The sequence below is a fragment of the Cornus florida genome, unplaced genomic scaffold, assembly GCF_030987335.1.
Source record: "Cornus florida cultivar Cherokee Brave unplaced genomic scaffold, ASM3098733v1 CherokeeBrave_3.0.0_Hap2_Chr04, whole genome shotgun sequence".
Taxonomy (NCBI): domain Eukaryota; kingdom Viridiplantae; phylum Streptophyta; class Magnoliopsida; order Cornales; family Cornaceae; genus Cornus; species Cornus florida.
Window position 1 is genome coordinate 53,528,959 of NW_026775574.1, and position 26,111 is coordinate 53,555,069.

The 26,111-nt window shown below is 34.4% G+C and overlaps 2 protein-coding genes across 2 annotated transcripts; one reads left to right on the forward strand and one right to left on the reverse strand.

The window, feature by feature from the left end:
• Nucleotides 1–780: 780 nt before the first annotated feature.
• Nucleotides 781–16,118, reverse strand: LOC132303251 (serine/threonine-protein kinase STY8-like). The gene is made up of 16 exons (XM_059800439.1): nt 15,374–16,118; nt 15,153–15,267; nt 14,611–14,711; nt 14,323–14,442; nt 12,049–12,103; nt 10,647–10,757; nt 9,510–9,560; nt 9,035–9,210; nt 8,852–8,959; nt 7,914–7,987; nt 7,434–7,609; nt 5,348–5,443; nt 1,502–1,582; nt 1,367–1,420; nt 1,142–1,276; nt 781–1,060 (listed from the first exon to the last, which is right to left on the reverse strand). Exons 1-16 carry the CDS (start codon nt 15,583–15,585, stop codon nt 986–988), a joined length of 1,740 nt encoding a protein of 579 aa, XP_059656422.1. The 5' UTR covers nt 15,586–16,118; the 3' UTR covers nt 781–985.
• Nucleotides 16,119–25,233: 9,115 nt separating this feature from the next.
• LOC132304971 (late embryogenesis abundant protein M17-like) lies at nt 25,234–25,563 on the forward strand. Its single transcript, XM_059802664.1, has one exon. The coding sequence runs from the start codon at nt 25,234–25,236 to the stop codon at nt 25,561–25,563; it is 330 nt and encodes a 109-aa protein (XP_059658647.1).
• The last annotated feature ends 548 nt before the right edge of the window (nt 25,564–26,111 follow it).

Here is a 26,111-nt window from a genome sequence, read left to right on the forward strand (position 1 = left end):
TATTTTTATTTTTATTTTTATTTTTATTTTTATTTTTTTGTTCAGTTGAAAGGAAATGAATGATAATTTTTATATTCATTTTACTGGTAAACATCCATTTTAATTTTTTTGGAAATGTTAAAATTACAAATTAAATATTTGTAATAGTTATCCCTTTTTCTCTCCTCTCATCCCTCCATCCTTCCCTTCTCTTCCCTTCCTTTCAAACCAAACACAAAAAGATTCATTCATCATTCCTCTCATCAATCCTTCCTCATAAAGAATCTAACATGGCGTGCTCGGTGAAAATTTTGGGTGTCATGGTTCGGTTTCCCTATCATTACTCAAATGTAATATATAGTGCTGCACAAACAGAGCTTATATACCATGTAACCTCTCCCGGACATCAATCACTTCAACAATGGACCATCAATGAGCATTGTAATAGATTTCTTATTCGGTCAAATTATTTTATGCAGGCAAGATTTGAAACTAGTTTGAAGTTGAACCATATAGCCCTAGTTTGAAGTTGAACAATAAAACCTGACCCAAGCCAATTCAGGTTGCCTCACAATCCACTTGCAAACACACAGTCAAATAATCATTCTACCTATAAAATTATTCATCAATAAGATGGCGAACAGAACTGCACAGCTTATGAACATGAACAAGGGTGAATTATTACTTAATACCCAACACGAGCCTGTCAATGTTTCAGAGACCATTTATTAGAATCAACAAAATAATGGGAAACCGAGAAAAAAGAAACAAAGCCAAGTATGGCAGAAAACGAACAAAAACTTATGAAAAATAACATGATATAAAAGTCGAGGGGGAAGAGATTAGAAATTTATAATAAATACAGAATAGTTAGAAAGAAAAAAGCATGAGGAAAAATGAACCTGCCAGGAAGACTAAATTTGGGTCAATCATAAGGGAACAACGCTGTACAATTGCAACAAAATTTTATGATGCCCAGTCAGTCGTATGACAGCTCTCTTCTCCCCTAACCGCAGTGATGGCCCCTTCTGAGTGCCGAGAAGAATCCACCAATTGATTTTTCCTTTCCGTCATACCCAACCTGTTTCAACAGTTAATGAAACTGAAATCCAATTTAAAGAATTGTTGATAGAACCAAAAATGTGTCCCGGAAATGCCCTACCTCCTTGCCTATTTGCTGCAGTATTCCTAGAATTTCAGAGAACTCCGGTCTTAGAGTAGGATTTTGTTGCCAGCATTTCTGTAGCAGTTCTGCAAGCTTTGGATGGGTGTTCTTGGGAATTGTAGGCCGTAGACCCTGATAAACATGTTCACTAAAGTGAATTCTCATGCCCTGGTTAGAAAAATGTTCTTGTTGTTAATAGATAAAACTGAAAAGCGTTCATACCTGTTGTACCACACCAATTGCTGCTTGTATTGGTGTTAAGTACGAGTATGGAAGCTAGAATATCCAATCAGCACAAAGATTGTTAGGATGACAATAATAATCATAGCAATAATGAAAAACTTGAGGGGGGCTTACTTCTTTTGTCAGAAGCTCCCACAGCACGATTCCATAACTGAAAACATCAGCCTTGTGATCATATGGTTTGTGTTCAATGACCTTCATTTACATAAAAGCCATTTTAAGGACGACATTCTACTAAAATGTAGAAGATTCAGCACATAACGTTAATCATAAGCCTATTATCCAAACAATTTCCAAAAAATCTGTGAAATATGAAAAAGGAACTATCATATGGGATGGAGGGAGTATGTTGGAATGTAGGTACCGTTACCGAAATTCTGATATGTTGCAGTCTAAGCGGTACATTAGACTTGGAGGGACTGAATAGGTCTTATATATATTAATAAGAAAATCTAATTATTTTTAGTTAGTTATGCATTTGTATCCACCATTTTTCAAATTTAACCGTCATACACATAATCATGCATCCATAAAGGTAAAGTACTTTCTACTCCTTTTTGTTGAGTTATGGGGAGAAATTATAGATATTTAGAAGAGATTCAAGATTTTGTGTACTCCTTGAAAGTTTAGAGGTCTTTTTATACATTTTACTTATCAAAAAATAAATAAAAAAAATAAAGGTAAAGTAGAGCAAAGACACCTAAATTTTTTTTGTGGAAAATCCTAAACAGGAAAAATCACAGGATCTAATCCCAGTCAGGAACAATTTACCATATGAGAAAGAAGTTACAACTAGTTTAACAGTTCTCACACTCAAGATTCTTTAGTTACTTCTTGACACAGACTGAAGCCACTCCATGCCATCAACAGATTTCGCTCCTCTCAAATCTACTTTTCCAGTGGTTGTCCATCCTTCTCCACTCAATCACATAAAATGGTGTCTAAAGAAACCCAAGATTGACTAATTTGAAACTTCGCTATTTCTTCAAAGTTTTTCTCTCTAAATGGATTAGAGGCTTCGAAAGCATAACCTAGACTAACAATAAAACCATATTTATAGCCAATACAAATAGCCCATACGTTTTGGTATGTTAAAGCCTTGTAAAATTCTGTTTTGAGAGAGTTTTAAAAATATATATAGGTCTGAAGGTTTCGATTGATCGAGACTTCGACAAACATGTACCGGACAAGCTTTGGTAGACCAAGACATTGATCGAGGCATTATGGTTTTCAAGATATATTTTTTGCAAAACATTCGATCAATCAATTTTCCGACTAATGCTCTCAGGATTTCAGACCTGCAACTCAACTATTTGATTAACACTCGGGACTTCTCTCGACTGATTTGCTGAAGGGTTCGATTAACCGAGACTTCGACAAACACGTACCAGACAAGCTTTGGTAGACCGAGACATTGATCAAGGCATTATGGTTTTCAAGATATATATATATATATATATATATATATATATATATATATATATATATAAATATATTGCAAACACTCAGATCAATCAACCTTGTCACTAATGCTATCCGGATTTCAGACCTTCAACTCAAACATCCATTGATCAATCAACTATTTGATTAACACTCGGGACTTTTCTCCACCGATCAGCTTGATCAATCAACCAATCAATAGATGCATTCTGTTTTTCAATGAAAACGCAGTCTCCAAATATAATTGAATCCTCTACTCTTGTTCACTCTTCATGAATCTGCTTTTCCAATTGTTGTCCATCCTTCTGCTAAAAAATCCGAGGTTGAATTGAATCATCTCAATATACTGGAAGATTTCTCTTTGATAAATACTCAATCACATATAATGGTGCTAAAGAAACCCTAGATCCAATAATTGGAAAAGTCACTCTCTCCTCATCCTTGCCTTTGTCCCTATGGATGGGGTCAGCCAAATGAATTTTCTTTTTCCATTCTGTCCTATTATAAACCATTTCTCTTACAAAATTTAGTTTTTTTAAAATAATTTTTAATTACTTCATCCCATGTAAGTTTGGAGGCCTATTTGTTGCTTACCTTCTAGCAAACAACTCTTCCTCTTCTAACTGGTGCATCTTTGGCTTTATGTTGTATATGACCATACCACAAAGGCCTACTTTCTCTAATTTTATCATTAATAGGAGCTACTCCTAGCTTACCTCTTACCCGTTCATTACTATCTCTTCTAGTTACTCATATCATCCATTGTAGCATCCTCATTTCTGCTATATATAAAAACGTTGTACTTGTTTCCTGTCACTCTCTCTCAAAGATTTTTTCTATCGAGATGATTAGAGACATCAAAATCAAAACCTAGACCAATTATAATACCATATTTATAGCCAATATAGGCAGCCCATATGTTTTGGTAAGTTAAATCCTCTTGGAATTATGTTTTACGAGGGTTTCAAAAAGTATAGGTTCAAAGGGTTCAATTGATTGAGACTTCAATCAACACTCACTGGACAAGCTTTAATTGATTGAGGTATTTTGGATTTCAATATATTTTCCACAAATTTTGATTGATCGACCTTTCATTCATGCACTAAGGATTTAATACCTACAGCAGTCGATACTTCCAGAAATCAATCGATACACTGTTTTCAGTAAAATTACAGTTTTGAAATATGTTCGAATCCTTTACTTATGATTTGAGCCTCTCGATATGTGACTGAGGATGCAAATTTCTCGTCGTGTTCTTCACAAATCTCTGTTTGCCTTGTCTTTAAATCCTTTGTTTTATTTTATTTTTTAAAAAAGTCCCCTTCTCCTGAAAAAAGAGAATGGGAACGAAAATAAAGTAAAATAAAATAAAATAGAAAGAATTTAATTGCTACAGATTAAGAAAAGATCCCTTTGTGGTTTTACTCGAATGACTCGAGACACTTTCACACATTACAACTGATGTTTTAAGTAGGAAATTGCCAACAGCGACTCTTATTCCTAACAAATTACAAATAGTATTCCTAGCTGGATGAGAGTTATTTGTCTTTAGGTCTGAATAACAAAATGAGCTGAAATTCAGAGAAGATGATAAATATTTCAGAAATCAGACCACCAGTGATAATATTACTAGTTGATATACAGGCACACTTTACATTTCAGAATCTGCAGAGACAATAGGAAGTGGAGAGGTAGAAGAAAGGAACATTGACACTCACAACGCAAATTAGACACAGAATTTGAAAGATCAGAGAAGCTTAGGTCAGAAAAGTTTTTGTTCTTAATGGATGGGGTTAAATCATATAAGCTGTTCATAGAAGCAACAGCTGGCTCAAATTTGAGACCCTTGGAAGCCTTGAAATTAGACAGAAAAAGTACAGGTGAAAAGCGATTATCAAATGGTTTAACTATTAGCCATATCTCTAATCAGACCATAACTAAAATAGATGCAGTGCTAATCAAACAAATAGAAAGACCAAGGAATCAACAAACAAAGTAATTATGAGACTACAAAAGTAAGGTTGGTAACCCTACATTCCTTCACAAACGGCGAATGCAGAGAGCTTTTTAAGTAGACCATAGGTTTCTACGTGCCAGAAAATATTTGAAAAACATGGTACTCAGATTTTTGCATGGCAAATTAGATTTCTTTTAACAGCAAACTGTCGGTGATCAAATTGTTAACTTCTGACATTATGCGAACTTAAATTGAAAATCTGAAAATATAACAGTGTGTATGACATTGATCACGTGACAGCAGTAATGAAAATGAAGCCAGTGGCTAACAAGGCACATATTGATGCATTTAATGACTGGTAGATGCCAGTATACTCTCGAGTAAAACAAGCAAAGTTATCATAACTAAAGAGAGAGAAGAGGATAGCTTGTATTTCAACTTTTTTTTTCACTTGCGTTCATGCAATTTTTGAAAGTATGGCTGTGTGTAAAATTTCTTTGGGGACAAAGGCAAGGATGATGATTATAATGATGGCTGTGTGTAGAACATTAACGTAAACATACCTCGGGAGCCATCCAGCGGTATGTACCAGTTTCTGCAGTCATTACTCCAGATTGAACCTGCACTCTTGCAACTCCAAAATCAGCAACCTTGACAACCTGTCCAGGGAAGTAATCCGATTTCAAGAACGAAGAATGAAGCACAAACAAGTGGTAAGTAAAACAAAGCAACTAAATTGCACAGAAGAAACAAGATATGTCAACTCCCAAAATACTCAACCAACTTCAATTTTATTAAATTCTACCTTAAAGTGGGACGGATAACCAAATGAAACTATCAAAAACATGAACATGTCTCTTAAAAGCAACAAGAGAATAGAAAAAATATTAGAAAGTCCTTTTACAATGGGATGTCTTGTGTTTGAATAGCATGGTGGAAAGGAGGGTAGCTAGAGATGATTTCAAAGAGGTCATATGCCCTGAGAGGTTGAATGTCTATGTAGTAGACTGGATCTCGGCTCATTGTTAAACTTTCCCAATAACTTTCGGGAGTTAAATGCATGTCAATTCTTAAATTTAATCTGAAGAGTATTTGATTTAATATCTAATTGTGATTTATGCTCAATGGATGTACTGTCCCATTCCAGAGCAATTAAGCTGCATGGGTTTTTGACCTACTGCATTATAACTCTAATTCTTTAAAATGTTGAATTATGTTCACCTTCCTATTTGAACATAAGAAAACTGTCAAATCATGTCTATCTTGTAGTGGGTTTTGTAATTATTTGTTGCTTTCACATTTGGATCCCATAGCTGATTCTAAGAGATAATGATAATTCTGAAGTTGGGCTGACATTTATTCATTTTATCAAGTCTGATCAGAATGACCCATTAAATTCTAATTGTATCATTCAAGCTGTAGACTTGGTGCCAGACATTATCTGCATGCTACTTTTAGCTGCAGGAATTTTTTCTGATAACCAAAAAGTTTATACACATACGATAAACCCAAAGGCCAATAAGTAAAAATAGAACACCTGAGAAATACGAGATTCACAACATAAATTTTCTTTTCTTTTTCTCTATTTTTTTTTAGGCGTTCAGCAATTTACATATTTTGGTTGTCCTGTAATTATGATATTATCCAAACTGTTGCAATGAAGCAAAAAACTACTGATTTTAAATTTTTAGTGATTATCTGCAATGCATGACAGCAGAAAAAGTTAATGATGGGTGTTCACATTAAAAGCAAACTGATTTAGTTAATCTCTCCTCAGTGAATTATCCACTTCAATATGACTTCCGCATTATTTTGATGAATGTAACCCATCCGAGAACAGCAGAAGAAATTTAACCTGAAGCCACGGCTAAAATCGAAATGCAACTTTAACTCTAATAACACTATGCCTAAAAGAGGCAACATAAAACCAAACACCAAAAGATGCAGAAATTCAATGATCAGGTATACAACAAGAGCAACTGGTACTAGTGTCATGGTTGCTAGTATTATTATTTTTTTCATAACTTTCTTAGTATTAATTATTATTCTGCACCATTTACACACGAGAGATGAACATGTAGAGACACTCAAACCCTTCTTCAATTACCTTGTGGCAGAAAATGAAAAAATGAAAACTGAAATTATTATAGTACTAGGTATATATAATCAATATTGAAATACATGTTAAAAAAATAATAGGATTGCTATTGGAATATAAAGAAAATATGTTGACACACTGGAAAAATTCATTATATGGACATAAAATAAATACCATAAGAAAAAAACAATAATTGTAACAAGTAGAGAAGGAAAAATAAAAATGTGGACAGGGGAAACCAAACACCAGAAAAATTATATAACCACAATAAAAGTGGAAGAATATAATTGCAAGAATACAACAGAAATGAATGGACAGGTGATAAATAACAAACAATCAAGACAACATGGAAATAGATTATATCAACATGAAAGTGTAATTATAGCTAAGATTTGGAATTCGCATGTGATTGGAAATTTGGAATTCATCAGGAAAAAAAAAGAAGAGATGAGAAACTGAAAGGTAAAATTGCGGTTTGAATCAAATGCACAAAAACATGAAAGGGGCAGATAATGAATCAGTTGTGTATAACATTTAAAATTGCTTCTTACCTCATTTTCATCCATCAGAAGATTGGCAGTCTTCAAGTCCCTATGGATTATATTATTGTGGTGCAAATAGCTCATTCCCTTGGCAACATCAATCGCAAACTTGAGTACAGTAGGAAGCTTAAACACAGTGCTCGACTTATGCAGAAGGGTATAAACACTTCCTCTAGACATGAATTCTGATAAAACAGAAACATGACCATCAAAAAGTGAATCTTTTAATTTATATAGAAAATGAGATTATAACTAAATGCCCTACGGGGTTACAAAGTACTAAATTCAGAATACAGTACACATATCATAGGAGAGTTGGCATCATTTCGATAAACCTCATATCTAGCAACAGTGTAAGCAATATTTTTCCCTTCCAGTAATATAATTTACCTTATGTGATGAACATCATTAAAAGTAGCAGAAACTTCAAAATTCAATAGAGAGATCACAATATATGGCAGCATACGTATCTCAGTTTCATAGACTTACCAGTCACAATGCACAGTTTTTGGGGTCTGGTGCATGCGCCTATGAATTGAACGACATGCTTGTGCCGAATCTTCCTGCAAGAGCCAAAAGAAATCATGAGAAGATGTACTGTCAAGAGAAGTGGAACCAACATGAGCATGCTGCAATAGATTGTATCTACATGCACAAATCAAGGCACATTAGAGCCATTAAAGTCTTCTGAATATATGATTTATTATAATAAAACAGATAAATAAATCCAGTTCATAAGCATGAGTCCAAAATCAGAATCACATAACAAGGAGACCAAAGGCAATGACTAAAAACAGGCTACAAAGTTCTAGCTGACTTTCACAAGAAGCAGAATCAAGTCTGCCAGCACCAAACCCTTTGATGCTTGTTAGGAATAAAAATGCTAAAATTTCAGTCTATTGTATTGAAAAACTATCACATATAATTTCCATCATAAAAGAATCTTAATTTGAGCTTCTTTCAAGAAAGAATAATCTCCACCAAAAAACAGCCCCATCTTTTAAACTGCAGATAACCTAAATCTCCAATTAGGAAACTTCAAATCTACCTCAAATTGTCTATAAAACAATTGCACCTAACCCACAATGTTTGCATCTCAAGACACCGCCTCTTCAATTGAGCCCAGCCCGAAAGCCAGGCAAACTAATAAATCATGAAAAGAGTCTCCCTGATTTGATTTTACAGGTTTAAAGAAACGAGAATTTATGTACAGCATATGCCTTTATGCAACCATTAGGAACATGTAGAGGAAAAATCTTTGACCTGAATACATGACCATGGAATATTTTCCATCAGTAAACAACATGTTCTTTTTAGTATCTGTTTATCTTTCATAGCAAGGAATGAACTGCATCATAAAGGATAAAAAGAATTTTGGAAAGACCAACAAGTGTCACCTCCAGCTATAAGCATATAATCTAACAAACCTCATAATAAAGACTTCCTGAGAGAACTCTCTCAGCATATTTTCATTAACTTGCTCAGCCTTGAGGACTTTGATAGCCACTTCCTGATTACAATATGTGCCTTTATACCTGAAGAAGACAAAATGATATGATATATTGAGAACTTGAACACAATCAAAAAAGATTTGGAGTCATAGAACTTACAGATCACCAAATGATCCAGATCCAACTATTTGTTCAAATTTCAGCAGGCTGGCATCAATTTCCCAGACATCAGCCCCATCAGTAGGAATTTTTACATATTCAGGAAAGGATTCAGGATCTCTTTGGGTATGCTTGCTAATATCAGGCAACGAATGTTGGTTTGAACAAGATTGACCCTGCAGAAGGGTGACAAAGGAGGATCATGTACAGATAGATGCATATTCCATTTTTAATCAGTGGGATAAAAGAACTACGAAATCAGCATTCAGCAACATAATAGGAATATGACTAAGTTTACTAGATTTGGTAAAAAACCTAACACAATGGCATAACCTGGTATAAAAACTAAATATAATTACAAAAGCTTCAAGGAGGTTTAGAAGTGATTCAGCAAAAACAAGTAAAGAAACTGCTGAAAAACACAAGCTTCCACAAACAAAAATATTAATGAGTGAGAGCTATGGAGAGTAACCACCTTAGCCTTTAATATTTCCTTTTCCAGTGCAGTTCTCAGCTGCTCAGTTTCCTAGAAGTTTCCAACAAACAAGAATGTTAATAAGTGATGTGGAAGAGAGGAAAAGAGGAAGGTTAGGTAGTAGTGTCTGCCTTTATATTTTTAAAGAGGAAGAAAAGTTAAGAAGGCACTAAAACAAGGATGCTTCAGAGTTACTAGTATGAGTTGAAAAAGAACAGTATTATTGTCAGTTCCTTCCATAATGACATCAGACATTTCACTAATTCAAGAACGGAAAATACCAGACACACCAAAATAACATGTTAACAATCTAGGGTTCAGGAATGCTCACAATCACTTGCACATGGTTAATCTAAAATATTGGATCTTTCAACTTTTTTTTTCCAACAATAACCCAAAAAAATTCCTCAATGAAGAGTACATATGTGAACTCTAAATTAAGAGTCGCATACCCCAACTTCAAAAAAAAATTTATTTTAACATAAAAGGAAATTTTAAGATGAACAAAATGTAAAAGAGGAAATCAGCTTTTCCACCGTGGCGTGTGTACTTACAACTCATTTCGGCTATGTTACCCTAGTAAACAGGTATCTACCTACCATCATGAACATCACATCAATTTTTTACTCTGGACATAAAACGAAGATAGTCAAAAATATCTTCAAAATGTAGTTCAGGTACTGGTGTCCATACCTGAGTGCAATGCTCCAGATCAGCTATCCTGATCTTGAAGCATTACTGAGAAAAGCGGTAAGGAAAATAATATGATATCTAAAAATTTAAGGTGCTTTCTTTTCTTTTCTTTTCTTCTCAAAAGGGGAGTGAGAAGGAGCACTATTATACCCCAAAAAAAATTAAGGTGCTTTCTTATCTGAATTAAGACCATAAATAGATTAAAAATGAAACTATACATCGAACATCTGTCAAACAGAGGTCTAGATCACATGTAATCTAATAAAAATTAAATAATGCAAGCCACAAGATTAAACAATTAGTAATTGTTTCATAAATTGAAAGGAGTTAACAATCAGAAACTAAAATCAAGTTAGCAATGCATCAATGCCACATAGATCAATGCCGTATACTTCTCCACGTGATTGATGAGCATTTCTTATCCACATAATGATAAGATCATACCTCAAAAGGCCATCCATCAACAACAAAGACATCCAAGGAGAAGCCATCAACAGTAGAAAAAGCATGGGCTTCTTGAATGTTTAGTCCAATCTCGGACAGTAAGGAAGTCAACTGGAAAATTGATATAAGATAAATAATCACAATATTGAATGAGAAGCATCAGAATAGAATGACAGACATAGTCCTTATTTAACCACCAAGCATGACAGCAACGAATTATCCAGTCTTTCATATTGCCACTAGAAATCTAAATCAGTTACATTCAGGAAGTAAATAAAAGAATGCATGAAAAACATGGCATAATATTCTATCGTAAGAATCATTCACACATTATTCATTTTATCGTGCATGAAGTCTATGGTAGAGTAGTCAATCTGGTTCCATTCTGAACATTCAGGGCCAAACCAGATCAAAGATTTCCAATGTTCTACACCAGACAAAATTTCAGCAAGTTTGGGATTATTTTGGTTACTCCAGCAAATATATTATTAATATTATATTTTTCTCAATTCAAAGCAAATCTTCAAAACAAACCAAGTTATTAGCTGTTCCTCATTGGAGTGAGCTGGGTAGCCCAGTTGGTAGAGGCAATCCCCTGAATCGTGTGGGAGCCCATATTCAACTCACCTCATCCTCCCCCTCCCCCTCCTTGTCAAGTGAAAAAAAAAATATATTGTTGTTCCCCATTACCAAACATAGAGACAAGAATTAGAACTTCAAAAGGAGGCTTAGGAATTAAAGACTAAAACAATATCTGATAGGTGAAATTACAATTTTTCCATTTCTCTATTAAAAGCACAAGTTAAATGGACATAAACAATAACAGATGGGAGAGAAAGAAAGTAAGCAATACATGATACATTTGGGATTCAATTAAAAAATTTAGTCCAAAACTATTTCAGGATCCAGTTCTTTGTATCCCTGAGTCCTCCACGACGTTATCTCAAATATACATGATTTGTCCAAGAAGGGGGTACAAATACCGAACCTTTTGTTTAAAACCATTTTCTTTTGACTGCATGCAAAGCATCAACTACAGTAGAGAAAGAAAAAGTAATGAAAGAAAAGAAAAAAGAAATTGTATTATTGTATATTGACAGAAGAATGCAAGCGAAGAACATAATGCAGAGTTATATTATACCTACCGTAACAAATAAATGTCATCAACAGCTATAAGCATAGTGACTAATGTAAAATACTAGTGTAATATATTAGCTTTCTTTTTCATATAGATCTACAGGAGTTTAAATTGGGTTGAAGGCTGCAACTAATCAAATCCTCAGTTGCATGAGAAAAATAATGCAAATACGGATGTGAAATTTACTCTGCACTGGTGTCAGAAAATATTCGATAGAAAAAAAAATAAATAAATAAATAAAATAAAATAAAATTAGTCAACTACCTGACTAAGGAGTTTTGGTTTGTCAACTGTTGAAAAGGTGATCTCGTGCATAGGCCTGCATGATCGCCAATTTCAAAGTAAGACTGACGAATATTAAACATTGAATCCCAAACAAAAGAAAGTACAAAGTAGAGTATGTGAGTAGTGGAAAGAACTACTTAATAAGTAGTAGTCATTTTTTATCCAAAAATCATCTCTAGTGTACAAAATATGTTGTTTGAAAGGAGAATGAGAGGGCAGAAACATTCTTCTCTTTTATACTTTAAGACTACAGCTCATTACTCTCACTTATCATCATATTCATCTATGTAACAAAGTAAATGAGATAGAAACAGGGGGAAAAAAAAAAAGGACGGAAGGAAGAGAAAAAGACTGTAGATCATGCAAATAGATTCCAAAGTACAAAACAATTTAAACACTATTCCTAATTTCCTATGGGGAAAAAAAAAAAGGACGGAAGGAAGAGAAAAAGACTGTAGATCATGCAAATAGATTCCAAAGTACAAAACAATTTAAACACTATTCCTAATTTCCTATGACTATCTTTTACTCGAGCAATATTGACATGGAATTTGCTTTTCATCAAATAATGGAACTAACTAAGCACTTGAATGATAGTAAGGATAAGTCAATTACTCCTCAAATAAATCTGTCCAGTTTGCAGTGGTCTAACCTCTCGCACCAAGTGAGAGGAAGTGTGAAATAATTTGAAATTATTTAAACAAGAAAGGACAAAAATGTGCTCATTTACTTGTTGACAAATGGGTGGCATGAGTAAAGCACGCTCAAGGGCTAGTTAGAGGTACTACTAACAAGTTTTCACAAACTTGGATAGTTGTATTTTTAATCATTTAATTGAAACTCTCCATGATTTTGTATTGTAGCAGACAAGAATCAAGTTATTTACATGTTAAGAGAGGCATGCCATTTAGAGCAGTAAGAGACAGCTCAGGAGGAATCAGTCATTTCCGTGTTTTGACAGGCATGCTAGTTTAGAGTAGTAAGAAAAAGACAACTTATGAATGTCGGATCACAAACCATACTCCAGTCTTTTAATTCCTTTTCACAACATATATACCCCACTTTTTGTAATTTTAATATCAACTTTTTGGGCATTTCAAAATTAATGGCAGAAATTCTTTATTAAGCATCTCAGGATAGTTCACAAAATAATACTATAGGTCCCATAATAGTGAACAAAAGTATGGAAATTGATTTAAAAATCTAATTCCTTGGCAACCACATATGGACACAAGACACGGGTACAACACAATACGGACAACACGACAAATCTCAAAAAAATAGCGAACAGATTATGGAGTAGATGTGTCAAAAAATAATAATATAATATATTGTTTTGTACATAAAAAAATAATTTTTGCTCATGTCATCATTATAATCATGAATGAGATCACTAATTTGGAGCTTAGAGTTGAATTTTTCTATTTTTGTTTTCTAAATTTTTTATTAGCACATAATATATTTTAAATTGCATTGAATCCCATTCTTCTAAAAAAATAATTGCAAAACCACTCCGTCGCGTCCTGAAAATGTCCAAACACGTGTCCTTGCTATGTCCCAACCATGTCCAAGCAGAAAATAAAATACTTAAATTTCATGACACTTTTAGCTGTGTCCAACGAGTGCACGGGCTGTGTCCGACACGTATCCATGCATCCGACACCGCCATGGCATCCCAGGAGAAGTGTCTGTGCCTCCTAGATTAAACAACTCGGGATAGTTCCCATAATAATGCTATAGGTCCCTTGATAATAGTAACCAAAAATATGATAATTGACTTAAAAATCTAATTCCTTGGCAGCCTAATGATATTCATTAAATTTTTGTGAAATCCAAAAGAAAATTTTGAAGAAATTAATCATTTTTGCAATTTTCAATATTAAAGCACTCTAGAACTAGAACATATAAAAGCTATGAGATGAAGCAAATCATACATTAAACAGATATATATTAATTCAAACCACTTACAATCCTTATAATCTTCCTTCATGAACAACTACATCAGTCGCATGGTATCGTGCATATTAACTTTCCAAATATTTTGAAGTCTTGATATAATTATCTAAAACAGGAACATCGCTTGGAAAAACCAAGTAGCAGAACTTAAATAGAATATCAGAAAATCAGTGAACGACTTGATGAAAGTCATTCTAGCAGAACTCACTAAAGACCTTCCTTTAGAGAGATACTAAAATTTCCTTAACAGGTAGACTAACAACTCATGATAACGCAAAAATTTTCAAAGGCTTTTACCTGAAAATTTGTAAAGAGCCGTTAACAATGCTGTCCCCATCTTCAACATGAGACATGTTAACTTGAAGTGCAAGGGCTTCAAGATTAGGCGATGAACCAAATGTAGGTGGTGGATGGATTCTGGAACACACACACAGAGAGAGGCATAAATCATAATATAAGTTCAAGAAAAAGTTGCAAGGATATGAAGAAACAAAAGAAAAAATAAATACAAAGCAACCAATATTGATAGATGTTTCACAGCAAAATGAGATCAATATCATAAAAGTAGTAGTGTAAAAATCATACCCCTTTCTGGTAGAATTATTAGAATAACTTTGAGTATCTTCCTTAGATTCAGAATCCTTATTAGTAGAACCATTTGAATGCTCAAAAGAGGTGAAATGAACCTGTACCAAAAAATCAGATAAATAAAGCAAGAGACAGATCAAAGTGAAATGGATGAAACATTGGCGAATTTCCCACAAAAGAGGTCAGAAATTCAGATACCCTTTCTATAATATTATTTTAAAAAAAAATGGCATATAAAAAATTAAATTCCTAAAATGAGATTCGTATATTTTACCTCCCTTTTTCACTCATCTTTTCTCCTTACTTCACAACAAGTACGAATATTCTTTATATATGAATTTTACAACTGGAACTCATAAAATTTAATCATGTCTACTTCAACCCATGAATGAAAATAAATAGTCATTCAATTTTCACATAGTACCAGACTAAAATCCAAAAATAAAAGGTCCTTGACATAAGATCGTACAGGATTAAGGGTAGCCAATTTATGAGAAAAGGAAATGCTTAGAACGAAATCAAAGGTGATATGATTTTACCTGCACAAGCCGAACATCAAATGCAGGCCTATTAGCACGATCTTCTGCCAGATGCAATAACCTCTTATGAGTTAGCACATCTTCTGCCCTCTCCACATTCACGTCCAAAGCGTATCTGCGTATCGGCAATCAATCAGATTCAAATTTTCTTTTTCTTTTTCTCAGCAACCAAACGGAGACACAGAAAATTGGGATAGAAGTTAGGGCTGGAAGAGAGTTACCTAGAAGGGAGACGGTTGAAATGGAGCAAGAGCTGGTCTTCGAAACCAGGGAGATTGGCTTCGACGTGATCGATGTCTCGGAGGCGATTGAGCACGTCGTCGAACACTTGGAGTCTTCTCTCCCTGTCCGGTCCATTTCGGTGCTTCGGCTTCGACGACGATTGTGAGTCCACTGCTCTGCCACTGCAACTCTCGCTGTCTTCCAATGCCATTCACAGAACCCGACAACAAAAAATTAATCGATCAAAACAAACCCAGATCACAAATTCAATTCAGATTGGAATTTAGAACTTTTGCTCTAGAATTCAGAATTATCTCTGCAAGTGAAGGTGTCAACAGAAGGGCATTTGAGCATCGCAAAAGATTGGATAAAGATAGATAGATATATATATATATCTACGGAGAGAGAGAGAGAGAGAAAACGGTGGAGAATAAGAAGGATATGCAGATTTTAAGCTAGTTTGATTCGTTTTGTGCTTGCTGTATATGCCCTGACCTAGTTAGAGAGAGATATGCATGTTTATATATATATAAGTTAGGAATTTGGATAAGATACACACATACACAGACATATATATATATATAGAGAGAGAGAGAGAGGGAACAAAATGGTGGACTGAGGAGGACATGCAGACTTTGCGTTGGTTTGGTACTTTGGTTTCATGTTATGCTTGCTTTATAGTTCTGTGCCCCTGAGGTGACCTACTTTTGAAACGGTGGGTCCATTGTGAACACAATAAAGTCAGCTGCTTCCTACAAAACGAATTCGTGTAGCTTCATTTTGTCTCTACTATAGCATATTTTGTTGGAACCAGATGTATAGGGCTGTTTGGAATGTGTTGCGATATTGATTTTTAAATTTGGGTCTATAATATGTTTGATGGGATGACTGATATTGATTTCAAATAATTTATAACATAACATATTAAAATTTTTTTTTTTGGCCCACATAACTAAAGCAAATTTTTAAAATTTTCAAAACAAATTCTTGTTATCAAATATGGTTTCAATTTCAAATTAAGAAACACCAAATTGACTAAAACACACCACCTCCGTCCCAAATTAGAAGTCCTATTTAAGGGATCGTGAGTCACAATTTGTGAGTTACGATACCCCAAACAAGACATATTTTTTTAGGACGGAGGGAGTGACACATTTACTAACACATTTTTTAATCTTGCAACAGTTTTTTACGAACACATTTTTATGATTTTGCTTAAAAAAATTTGCAACAAATTTGACGTTACCAGGTATGCATCCAATTGCTATTGAACTTATAGAGAAAAAAAAGTTGTTTTCTGTTTCAAATGAATATAAAAACACAAAACAGAAACGATTTCAAATGGAACTTATTTCTATGAAAACGACTTCATATACTTATGGTAGCTTCATTTAATCTCTAACTTTTTTTTTTTTCTCAATTAATCTCTAATTTGTTTAAAGCATCTCCAATAGTATGTTAAAATATTCTTTTGTAAAATATTATTTTGTGTAAAATATACATTTACACGTACGATATGTAATTTTTTTTTATCTCCAGCAGTCTGTTAAGGTACACAAATGTATAAAATTGTTGTGTATTTTCCTTTCTCCTTCCTCTTTCTTATTCCATTAAAGAATTAACCCTATATTAAGTAGGTTTGTAAAAGTTATATAGATCCTGGCATGACGTGGTTGGTCGTTATTGAGAGATATATTTTTAAACAAAAGGTATAAAACAATCGTTGGAAGTAAAAATAAATAATTCAAATTTTTTGTGTAGATCAATCATGACACATCAGATTTATACAAATATATATATACAACGGTTGGAGATGCTCTTAATCGACCTTCAAGGTAAATTGAGGCTTACCAAATTAAAACACGAATCTCTATTGAGAGTTTTACCTCTCTTGGCTACCACTAATGAACAATTATTTTATCATTGATGCTATTAAGAAACTATTACTTTATCCTTATATTATTTAATATTTTTCATAAATTAAATTAAAAATATGGTATTACAAGGGAAATTTTGAATTTATGAAATTATAAATTTTTGATAGTAGCAAAAATTATTGTTGAGTGGTAAATGATGTTAAATAGAGGAGAAATTTTCAAAGGAGGAGAAGTTGGTGTAAATTTTCAGATAAGAAAAAAGATTTGTGTAATTATAACAATTTTCCAAAGGAAGTGAACTTATTTTAGTAAATTCTGGTTAGACTCAGAATTAGTCAAGTTAGAGACTTGCAGATAAGGTTAGACTGTGAAAACCTTTTTCTACTTTTGAATAAACCAACTAAAAAAATAATGAAAGGCCGTGCTATTCGTCAGTGACTTCCTATGTTTCAAATTAACCTACTATTCGTCAGTGACTTCCTAATTGCTAACCTAGTATTCCACCAGCAAAAATGATAACGAATTTGAGAGCGTAAAAGTGACAAAATTTAAATTATACATAATAAAAATGAAAGTAAGAGTGTGTACAGAGAGCGTGACTGCATGAAATAGCAATGTGTACAAAGAACGTGAGAACAACACCGATTGAGAAGAATTATGTGACTTAGTTAAAGAGATCAAGATCAATCTAACGGTAAATTTATTCTAATATTATGTTTGGGAGTACTAAATCAATGATTTAACCTAGCGTTAATCCAATGCACCAGAACATAACATAATTGTATTTTTATCGTATACAATATCTATATACATGTTTGTATTTACTATGTATATAGCCTAATGATATTTCTTTGGTCTTTCAAAATGAATGATGAAGGTTTGAATCTTGACACAAAATAAAACATTTGTGTCTGACAAGAAACAATTGGCATGGATTGAAAAAGAGTAACGTAATTCTCTATATATAGATTCATGCACGTATATATAATTGAATGAAAATAATAGAGTTCAATCGATAGCCATAGAAGAAGGTAGCTCCAAGTGAGTTGTATATTTCTTTATTTGTTTAATCTTGAGGACAACCAAGTGAATAAATTGAACTCTTTTTTTATGGTTTCAGATATATCTCTTTCTTTGAACCAATCCCAAAGGCTGAGGTGGAATTGACAGGATACAGATTTGGTTAGCGTTTTTTATGGGCTTAATTCGACTTTGTAAAGGGTGGTATTTTTAAAAAATAATAATAATAAAATAACATTGATAGAATTTCAAGAAGAGTTCGAGGACGCTGTGGCATAACATCCTGACTAAAGTTTGCAAGCATTTTGAGGATAAGGGCGTGTTTGACTAACAAAATCTGTTTAATAGAATAGTAAAAACTAAAAACTAAAGTATTTATGTACTTATATATAAAAATAAAGGGAACATATTTATGTACTGGTAATTATCATTGTATTGAATTAATGGGTCGTAGCATGAAACATTTGGAAGATTGATTGAGCAATGACTAAGAAGGAAAACTAAAGTGTTAGAAAATCAATTTGAATTCAGGAGACTAATGTAAATATGAAGAGAAGCAGTGACGGAGCCAGAAATTTAAATCGGTAGAGGCCATTCACCATATTAAGATGAGAAAATTGAACCAAAATGAGGGGTAGTTTTGAATATTGAAAGTTTTTTTTACGGTCTTTTGTGAATTCTTTAAGATTTCAATTGAGGCACTCTTATAATTATCAAAATTCGTGTATAAAAAAAAAAATAACAGAAACTTTAATAGCAAAGGAGGAGTTTTTTCTGGATTTTGATTCTTCATCATGAGCTATACTGAATTTTAAAAATCTTATTTGGGCAAATGATTTAAAAAATGAGGGATCTTTTGACCTTTGCAAGTTTTTATTAAGGTCTTTAATGAATGTTTTAAAAATTCAGAGCAGGCAATTTTAGAATTACCAAAAACTTTTTAGTAAAAAATACAAATAAATGACTATTCCTTGCCCTCACTGGTCCCAACCTAGCTCTGCCACTCCGTTCGGTAGGAAGGAAAAAAATTGAATGGAAGGGAGAGAAAAAATGATGGCTGAGATACCCTAGGGAAGAGATTAAGCGTTTCCTCTTGTTGTTCGGTTGAATGGAAGAGAATGGAAAAAACTGACAATTTAATTTGATATAAACCCATCCTTTACTTTATTATGGGATTTATTAAATATTTATAAAGGGTGATCTAGTAATTTAAAACTTTGGGTTAATTACAATGACACCCCTTAGGTTTGTCATAATAACAGTTATATATAAGTTGGGCTTTTTTTAAACAATGACACCCCCTGTCAGAAATTGCATCCAAACAGGCCCTTAAGAGGTGTGAAAAGTCAAAATTGCCCTTCAATATTTTATTAATTTAAATTAAAAAATAATCAAAACTCCTAAATGACGTTTTTGCCCTTGGTATATTATCAGTATACGTTACCACCTCTAACCTCTCACCTTCTCTAACCATAATCTCTCAAACCCTAACCCTAACAAACCTAACACATGCTCCCTCCATTAAACCCACCACCAAATACCTAGACCTCTCCACCCCTAAATCCCACACCACCGTTGTTGCCGCTGCCACCACCAAAAAATTCGTCATTGTTGAACCATTGGATCCCACCGCTGCTGCCACCAAAAAATCCGTCGTTGTTGAACTCTCAAGTCTGGCCACCGCCACCACCAAAAATACACGTTGTTGAACCCTCGAATCTGGCCGCCGCCGCCGCCTTAGATCTGGTCGCCGCCGCCGCCACCACCAAAAATCCGCGTCGTTGAACCCTCAGATCTGGCCGCCGCCGCCGCCACCACCAAAAATCCGCGTCGTTGAACCCTCAGATCTGGCCGCCGCCGCCGCCACCACCAAAAATCCGCATCGTTGAACCCTCAGATCTGGCCGCCGCTGCCGCCACCACCAAAAATCCGCGTTGTTGAACTCTCGAATCTGGCCACTGAATCGGGTGGGAATTTGGACGCATCAAATTGGGTCGTCATTGCCAAAGAGGGAGACGAGAGGCCTATCCCTATGATGGCCACATTCTTCTTAATTTGGATCATTCTCGTGCTTAGGGTGAAGGTTGTGGTGATGTTAACGCCACCTCCGCCTCGGCCTCGGCCATCGTCAAAGTCTAGGACCTTATATACATATATATATATATATATATATATATATATATATATATTGAAGATATGGTGTTTGAAACTGATGGTGTGTGTGTGTGTGTGTGTGTGTGTATGTGAGTGTATGTTGAAGATTTGGATTTTGAATAGTGAAGTGGTGGTGATGGTGGTGGTGGTAATGGACGGTATGGAGGATAAGGGAAATTTTTGGGTTTTGTTTTTATTTTTTTATTATACAAAGTTAGAAGGGTAATTTTATTATTTAAATGAGTTAATTGATAATTCAAAAGGGCAACAATGTAAATTCTTTAAGTGGCAGAGGTGGCAGGTGATAGTTAGGGTGCCTTTGTTAACTTTATTAAACTTGAGGGGTTGTTATTGTTAAAAAAAAACCCAACTTATATATGGTTGTCATTATGACAAGTCTCAGGGGGTGTTATTATAATTAACTCTAAAACTTTTATAATAGACTCACTTGTTTCTGTCTTATCATCCACCCATATTTAGGCGGATAAAAATTGGAGGAAGGATCATTCTTTCTATTATCATTTATTTCCTTATATTATCTCTACCGAATGAAGGAAATTTGTTCATTCCTTTCTATTTTCCTTCCACCCCTCTTCTTTCCTTCCTAGAACATAAGAGAAGAAAATATGTTTTTTATGTACATAAAGTATATGATAGTGTATGGTTCCTGAATTTTGTCATTTTCCAATTTCTGGAATTTTCTAATTTTCAGGGTATTTTTGTCTTTTTTTCATTTTGCGTGCCGGACATCGTTGGGTGTGCCGACTGTGTTCGAGAGTTGGATGGGACATTTCCTTGAGTTCAGGACTCTTGGAAATGCACCGGTTGTCATTTTGACTTTTCTCCGTTTTTCGGATCGGATAGTCTCGGGTGGGACCCGCTACCGGAATCATTGTGTACCGGAATTTTATTTTGGGTTTATTGCATACCATACGTAATTATTTTGTGCATATTTAATGTGGTTGTGTGCCATTTTGTATAGTTGTATGCACATGTGTGTGTGTGCAGTGGGAAATAGAAGGAAAAAGAAAAGTCAAAAAGAAAATTTTGTAGTGGGACCCACCATTAGAGATTTTGTGACCAAAAGACCAACATTGGCCTCATTCTCCTTCTCTCACCCGGCACTAGCTCTCTCTCCCTCTTTCCTCTTCATTTTTCTTTTCTTTTTGGCTTCAAGCTTCAATCTTCAATTATTTTTTCGTCTTTTGGAATTTTGGGTGCCGTTTGCGGCAAATCGAAGAGCTCGGCGAGATCTTCAAGTTGATGCAAGCAATTGCAACTTTGGTGTATCCTAGGAATTTCGAAAATTAGGACTTTGATTTGGAGTTTTGGGAGTTTTCATCTCCATTGAGGTAAAGGTGTTCTAATGCACGATTTCTTGTACTTTTGTGAGTTTATAACTTGAATTGATGTCTAGCACGTTCAATTAGTATAAATTCTTATAAAAATTACTTAATGATAGGTATAGATTATATGTGACTAATTGTTAGTTGTTTTATTGTATTTAAATATGTTTACATGAAGTTAAATCCATGTCTTATATGCTTGTTATGCAAAGTTGATGTTAAATAAGAATTTTAGTTATGTAGTTTAGAAATTTGCTTTATATAGCATGTGTGAGAGTTTTATGGTGAAATTGATGAATTTAAGTATGAAACATTCCATGCATTCATTGGGATAGCAAAAGGGGAAAAATGTCTTTAAAACAAGTGAAAATTGTTTTGGGAAAGGTTTTCTAAAAGTGTTTGCGAAAACCCGGACACCTAGGAGGCGCCTAGTGGTCCGTGGTGTTAGTGTAGTCTAGAGAGGAGTTTAGTTGAGCTAACCAGGCTGGATGCGACGCCTTGGAGGTGCCTTATGGTCGTGGATGGTTAGCCAATCCTCCTTTCGTGACGTCTTGGAGGTGCCTTGGGTTGGATTACACTAACGGTTTGAAAGTTGAAACGGAAATGTTTCAGACATGGGGAGTGACATTTGCATGGCATTGCACTTCATTAGAATATTTTATGTACGTGTTTGGGTAACAATTGTTATATACTTGTCGGCTGTAGCTGTTACCATATACCCCTATCTTATGATCCCGTTTTCTTTAATCTATTCTTTACGTGAATTCACGGGGTCACAAGAAGTGTGTCTTAGACACTTCCCACTGAGCGTTTAGCTCACCCCATATTTTTTTAACATTTTCAGGTTCGGGAAAAGAAGTGGCGGGCGACAATCCACAATCCACCACAGTTTTAGTTTGGATTAGAAGAATGTATCTTTTTGCTACCTTTTGTATTAGGCCTCATTTTGTAAAGTGTTGACCCAAAGTGTATCATTTTGCAGCATGTGAAGTATTTAGTTTCATTTTGTATATGGCCATTGGGGAAATGTAATTATGCTTATTTACACTAAATCATTTAATGTATTTTATGTAACGTGTTATAATATTATGTTAACATTGTTGTTGTTAATGTATTAAATGTTAAAATGTATTTAAATATGTACGTAAGCGTAGTGGCGGGTGTTTGGTTATCAATGTTGGTGTATCTCGGACAGTGAAAAATTTCGAGTTGGATAACCCAGAACCGATCGACGTCAGTCGACGTATAACTTCCCAAACCCGATATCTTGGCAGTGAGTTTTCCAATGTGCACGTCCCAAACCAGTTGACATGTGACTCCCCATACATCGACCGGTCCCGTGTAGTAAACATTTGTGACTTATTTTTCCATTTTGCCCTTGACTATTCACTCAAGTATATTCTTACACATCCAGTAAAATATAATAATTATATTTTAGCCATGGGAATGACTATATTGCCCTGACCTTTATCTTATTTATTATGTGATTCAAGTAAATAACTATTCTGCCCTTTGAATCTCAGACCATTAGAATTGTGATAAATGACCATCTTGTCCTTGTTGGACTTTAATATACAAATTTAACGTGAAATGATCATATTACCCTTGGATGATTTTGGGTCGGGTAAAGACTCGTTTAATGATTCGGACCCAATGGATTTGGGTCGTTATAGATAGAGTATATAAAGCTTTAGTACGGAGGGTTCTATAAAAAATAAAAATAATAAAAAGTCACAATAAAAGATTTGTGACCATGATCGGAATAACTATGGGAAAAATAAGTGAGTTTTAATTTAATGTAGTTTGGGTCGTTTGGTAATGTTTCTGTTTCATGTTTGTTATTTTTAAAAGGCCAAAAAATAGAAATAGGTAAGATAAATATGTTTGATAACTTTATTTCTATTTTTTAATTTTGAAAACATGTTCTCAAAAAGTCAAAATTTTAAGACCAAAAAATAGTTGTTTTCACTTGATCCCAGCCAAAACACGAAACATATTCTTAACTTATTTCTAACATATTCGTTTATATCTCTCCCCTCACTCTATTCTCTCTCCTCTCACTCTCTCTTATTTTTCTTTATGATCTCTGCGCGTCGTCTCTGCAAAGGACAACCCATACTCTATTCACTCTCTTCTTCTTCTTTATGATCCTTGCGTAAAAGATAACCATAAAAATTACAATCCTTATCTACTATCTAATTCAAAATGTATCTCTGTGTGTAAACTGAATTCCACGTAAAAAAAACATGTATTTCCATAACCGAATCAAAATCCATCCACATCATCGGGCCACAGTCCAAAAATACATTTATATTCTCGGCCCATATAATACCCATGCTATGTTGGATCCTTCTTTATAGCCCAAGTTCTATGTAAAACATTGATGATCCTCAGCCCAACTCAATTGCTAAAGCCACGTCATTATTCCTTCACTTGTAGCCCATCTATAAGTCCATGATCCAAACATCATCCACGGCCCAAATACCGAAATGGGTGTCAACATCCTGTAGATTGAAATTACAAAAACTTATAAAGACAACAAAGCCCCAATCCACTTCAATTCTCAGAAATTATTACTTCTTGTAATCTCGATGCATATATAGGTACAGATATGTAGAAGGATTGATGGTTACGTTTCTTGGACGCAGGTAAATATGGATTTCTCTTTTAATTGGTTACACTTTATTACTTTCTCTTGTTTTCATCATTCATTACTTAACTCAATTACCAACGCCCAATTCAAGAAATCCTAGCAGATAACTCAATTATTATTATATGTGAGGAATATATAAATTAATGGGATTTACATATTTTTATATGAATAATTTTTATTTTTTATTTTTGCTAAAAGCTTACCAAACATGTTTATAGTGTACCGATTATAAAATTCAAAGAAATAAATAAATGTTACCAAATACTTAACTATTTTTTAAAGATGCCAAAGAAATAGGAACAATTATAAATAAAAATAGAAAATAAGAAATATAAACGTGTTTCTAAACCACCTTTCTGACTATGCATGCATTTTCATGGAAGGGAGGTGGGTGAGTGGCATTGGACCCATAGAGTCTCTGTCCTTCCACTCCCATCTTTCTTTTAGTTGCAGTTTACACATTTTGTCCCGCTTCTACTTTTCATTAGGTAAAATAAGGAGTCACAGAGACTCCACATCCACCCAAAACTGGAATTTCTTCCTTAAAAGTTGTTACATGTGGTTTCCATTATTTGATTGTGGAATTGCCCCAAATCAGTCCCTGATTAGCATTTTTGTAAATAACGTGATGTTTGATTTTCTTTTGTTTTTACCAATTTAAAATTTAAGATGAAATAAATTTTAAATTGAGTTCTTCAAAATATTCCTCTTAGTAACAAATAAATTAAATTAACAAAATGACATTCTTTTATAATTTTTTTAAAATAAATGGTGACAATGACGGTGGTGAATGGTGGTAAGTGATAACGATGGTGGTGGTGGTGGAAAGCGGCAGTGGTGTAAATGGTGGTGGTGGTGGTGGTGGAAGGAAATGGTGGTGTAGGTGGCGGTGGTGGAAGACAATGGAGCTGACTGTGGTGGTGGTGGAAGGCAATGGAGTTGAAAGTGGGGAAAGGCGGCGGTGGTGGAAGGTGTTGGAAGTGGATGGTGGTGGCGGTGGCAGCCATGGTGGTGGCATTGGTGGAAATGGATGGTGGTGGCGGTGGTGGCCTGAAGGCGATGGTGATGGTGGCGGTGGTGGCCGGAAGGCGATGGCGATGGTGGTGAAAGGTTGTGGTGGCGGTAGTGGTGGAAGGTAATGGCTGTGATGGCGACGGCAGTAGTGGTGGTGGTTGCGGCAAAGGAAGTCGGTGTCAGTGGGCAATGGTGAAAGTTAGTGGCGGTGGTGGAAGGGGAGGAAGTGGTGGTGGTTGTGATGGTGAAAGGCGGAAGTGGTTGTGGTGGAAGGTAGTGGTGATTTTTAAACTTGGAACATGAAATTTTTTTGAGAATTAAATTTTTTAAAAAATTTTACTAGAAAATGAAATGGTCATTTCATAGGTTTAGTCCACCGATTTTCATTTCCATAAATGAATTTTAATTTCAATGGAATGACCATTCTCACTTTAAATTGCATACTAAACAAAGGAATAATTAGAATAGACATTCCATTCCTGTACACCAAACATAAAAGTACATAGAGTGATGTGGAGCTATAAAAATCTAAGATATTTTGGAGAAGTGTTTTAAAGAGGAGATTTTAGCCATTGATTGAAATCCATTCAAGAGTCTCATTTGTAACCAACAAGTACTCTAGAGTTAGGATCATGCAAGTGTGGAAGCATGTGTGAGTGTCAGACCGCATGCA

Bases quoted from the DNA above. Each gene is read 5' to 3' on its own strand.
- LOC132304971 (XM_059802664.1), top strand. From the start codon at position 25,234: ATGGTGGTGGTGGTGGAAAGCGGCAGTGGTGTAAATGGTGGTGGTGGT.
- LOC132303251 (XM_059800439.1), bottom strand. From the start codon at position 15,585: ATGGCATTGGAAGACAGCGAGAGTTGCAGTGGCAGAGCAGTGGACTCA. The intron at 10,758-12,048 runs GTAGTTGACTAA...TCAATTTTCCAG, and splicing joins AACCAAAACTCCTTAGTCAG to TTGACTTCCTTACTGTCCGA. The intron at 8,960-9,034 runs GTAAGTTCTATG...TGTCTTCTTCAG, and splicing joins TCTGGATCATTTGGTGATCT to GTATAAAGGCACATATTGTA.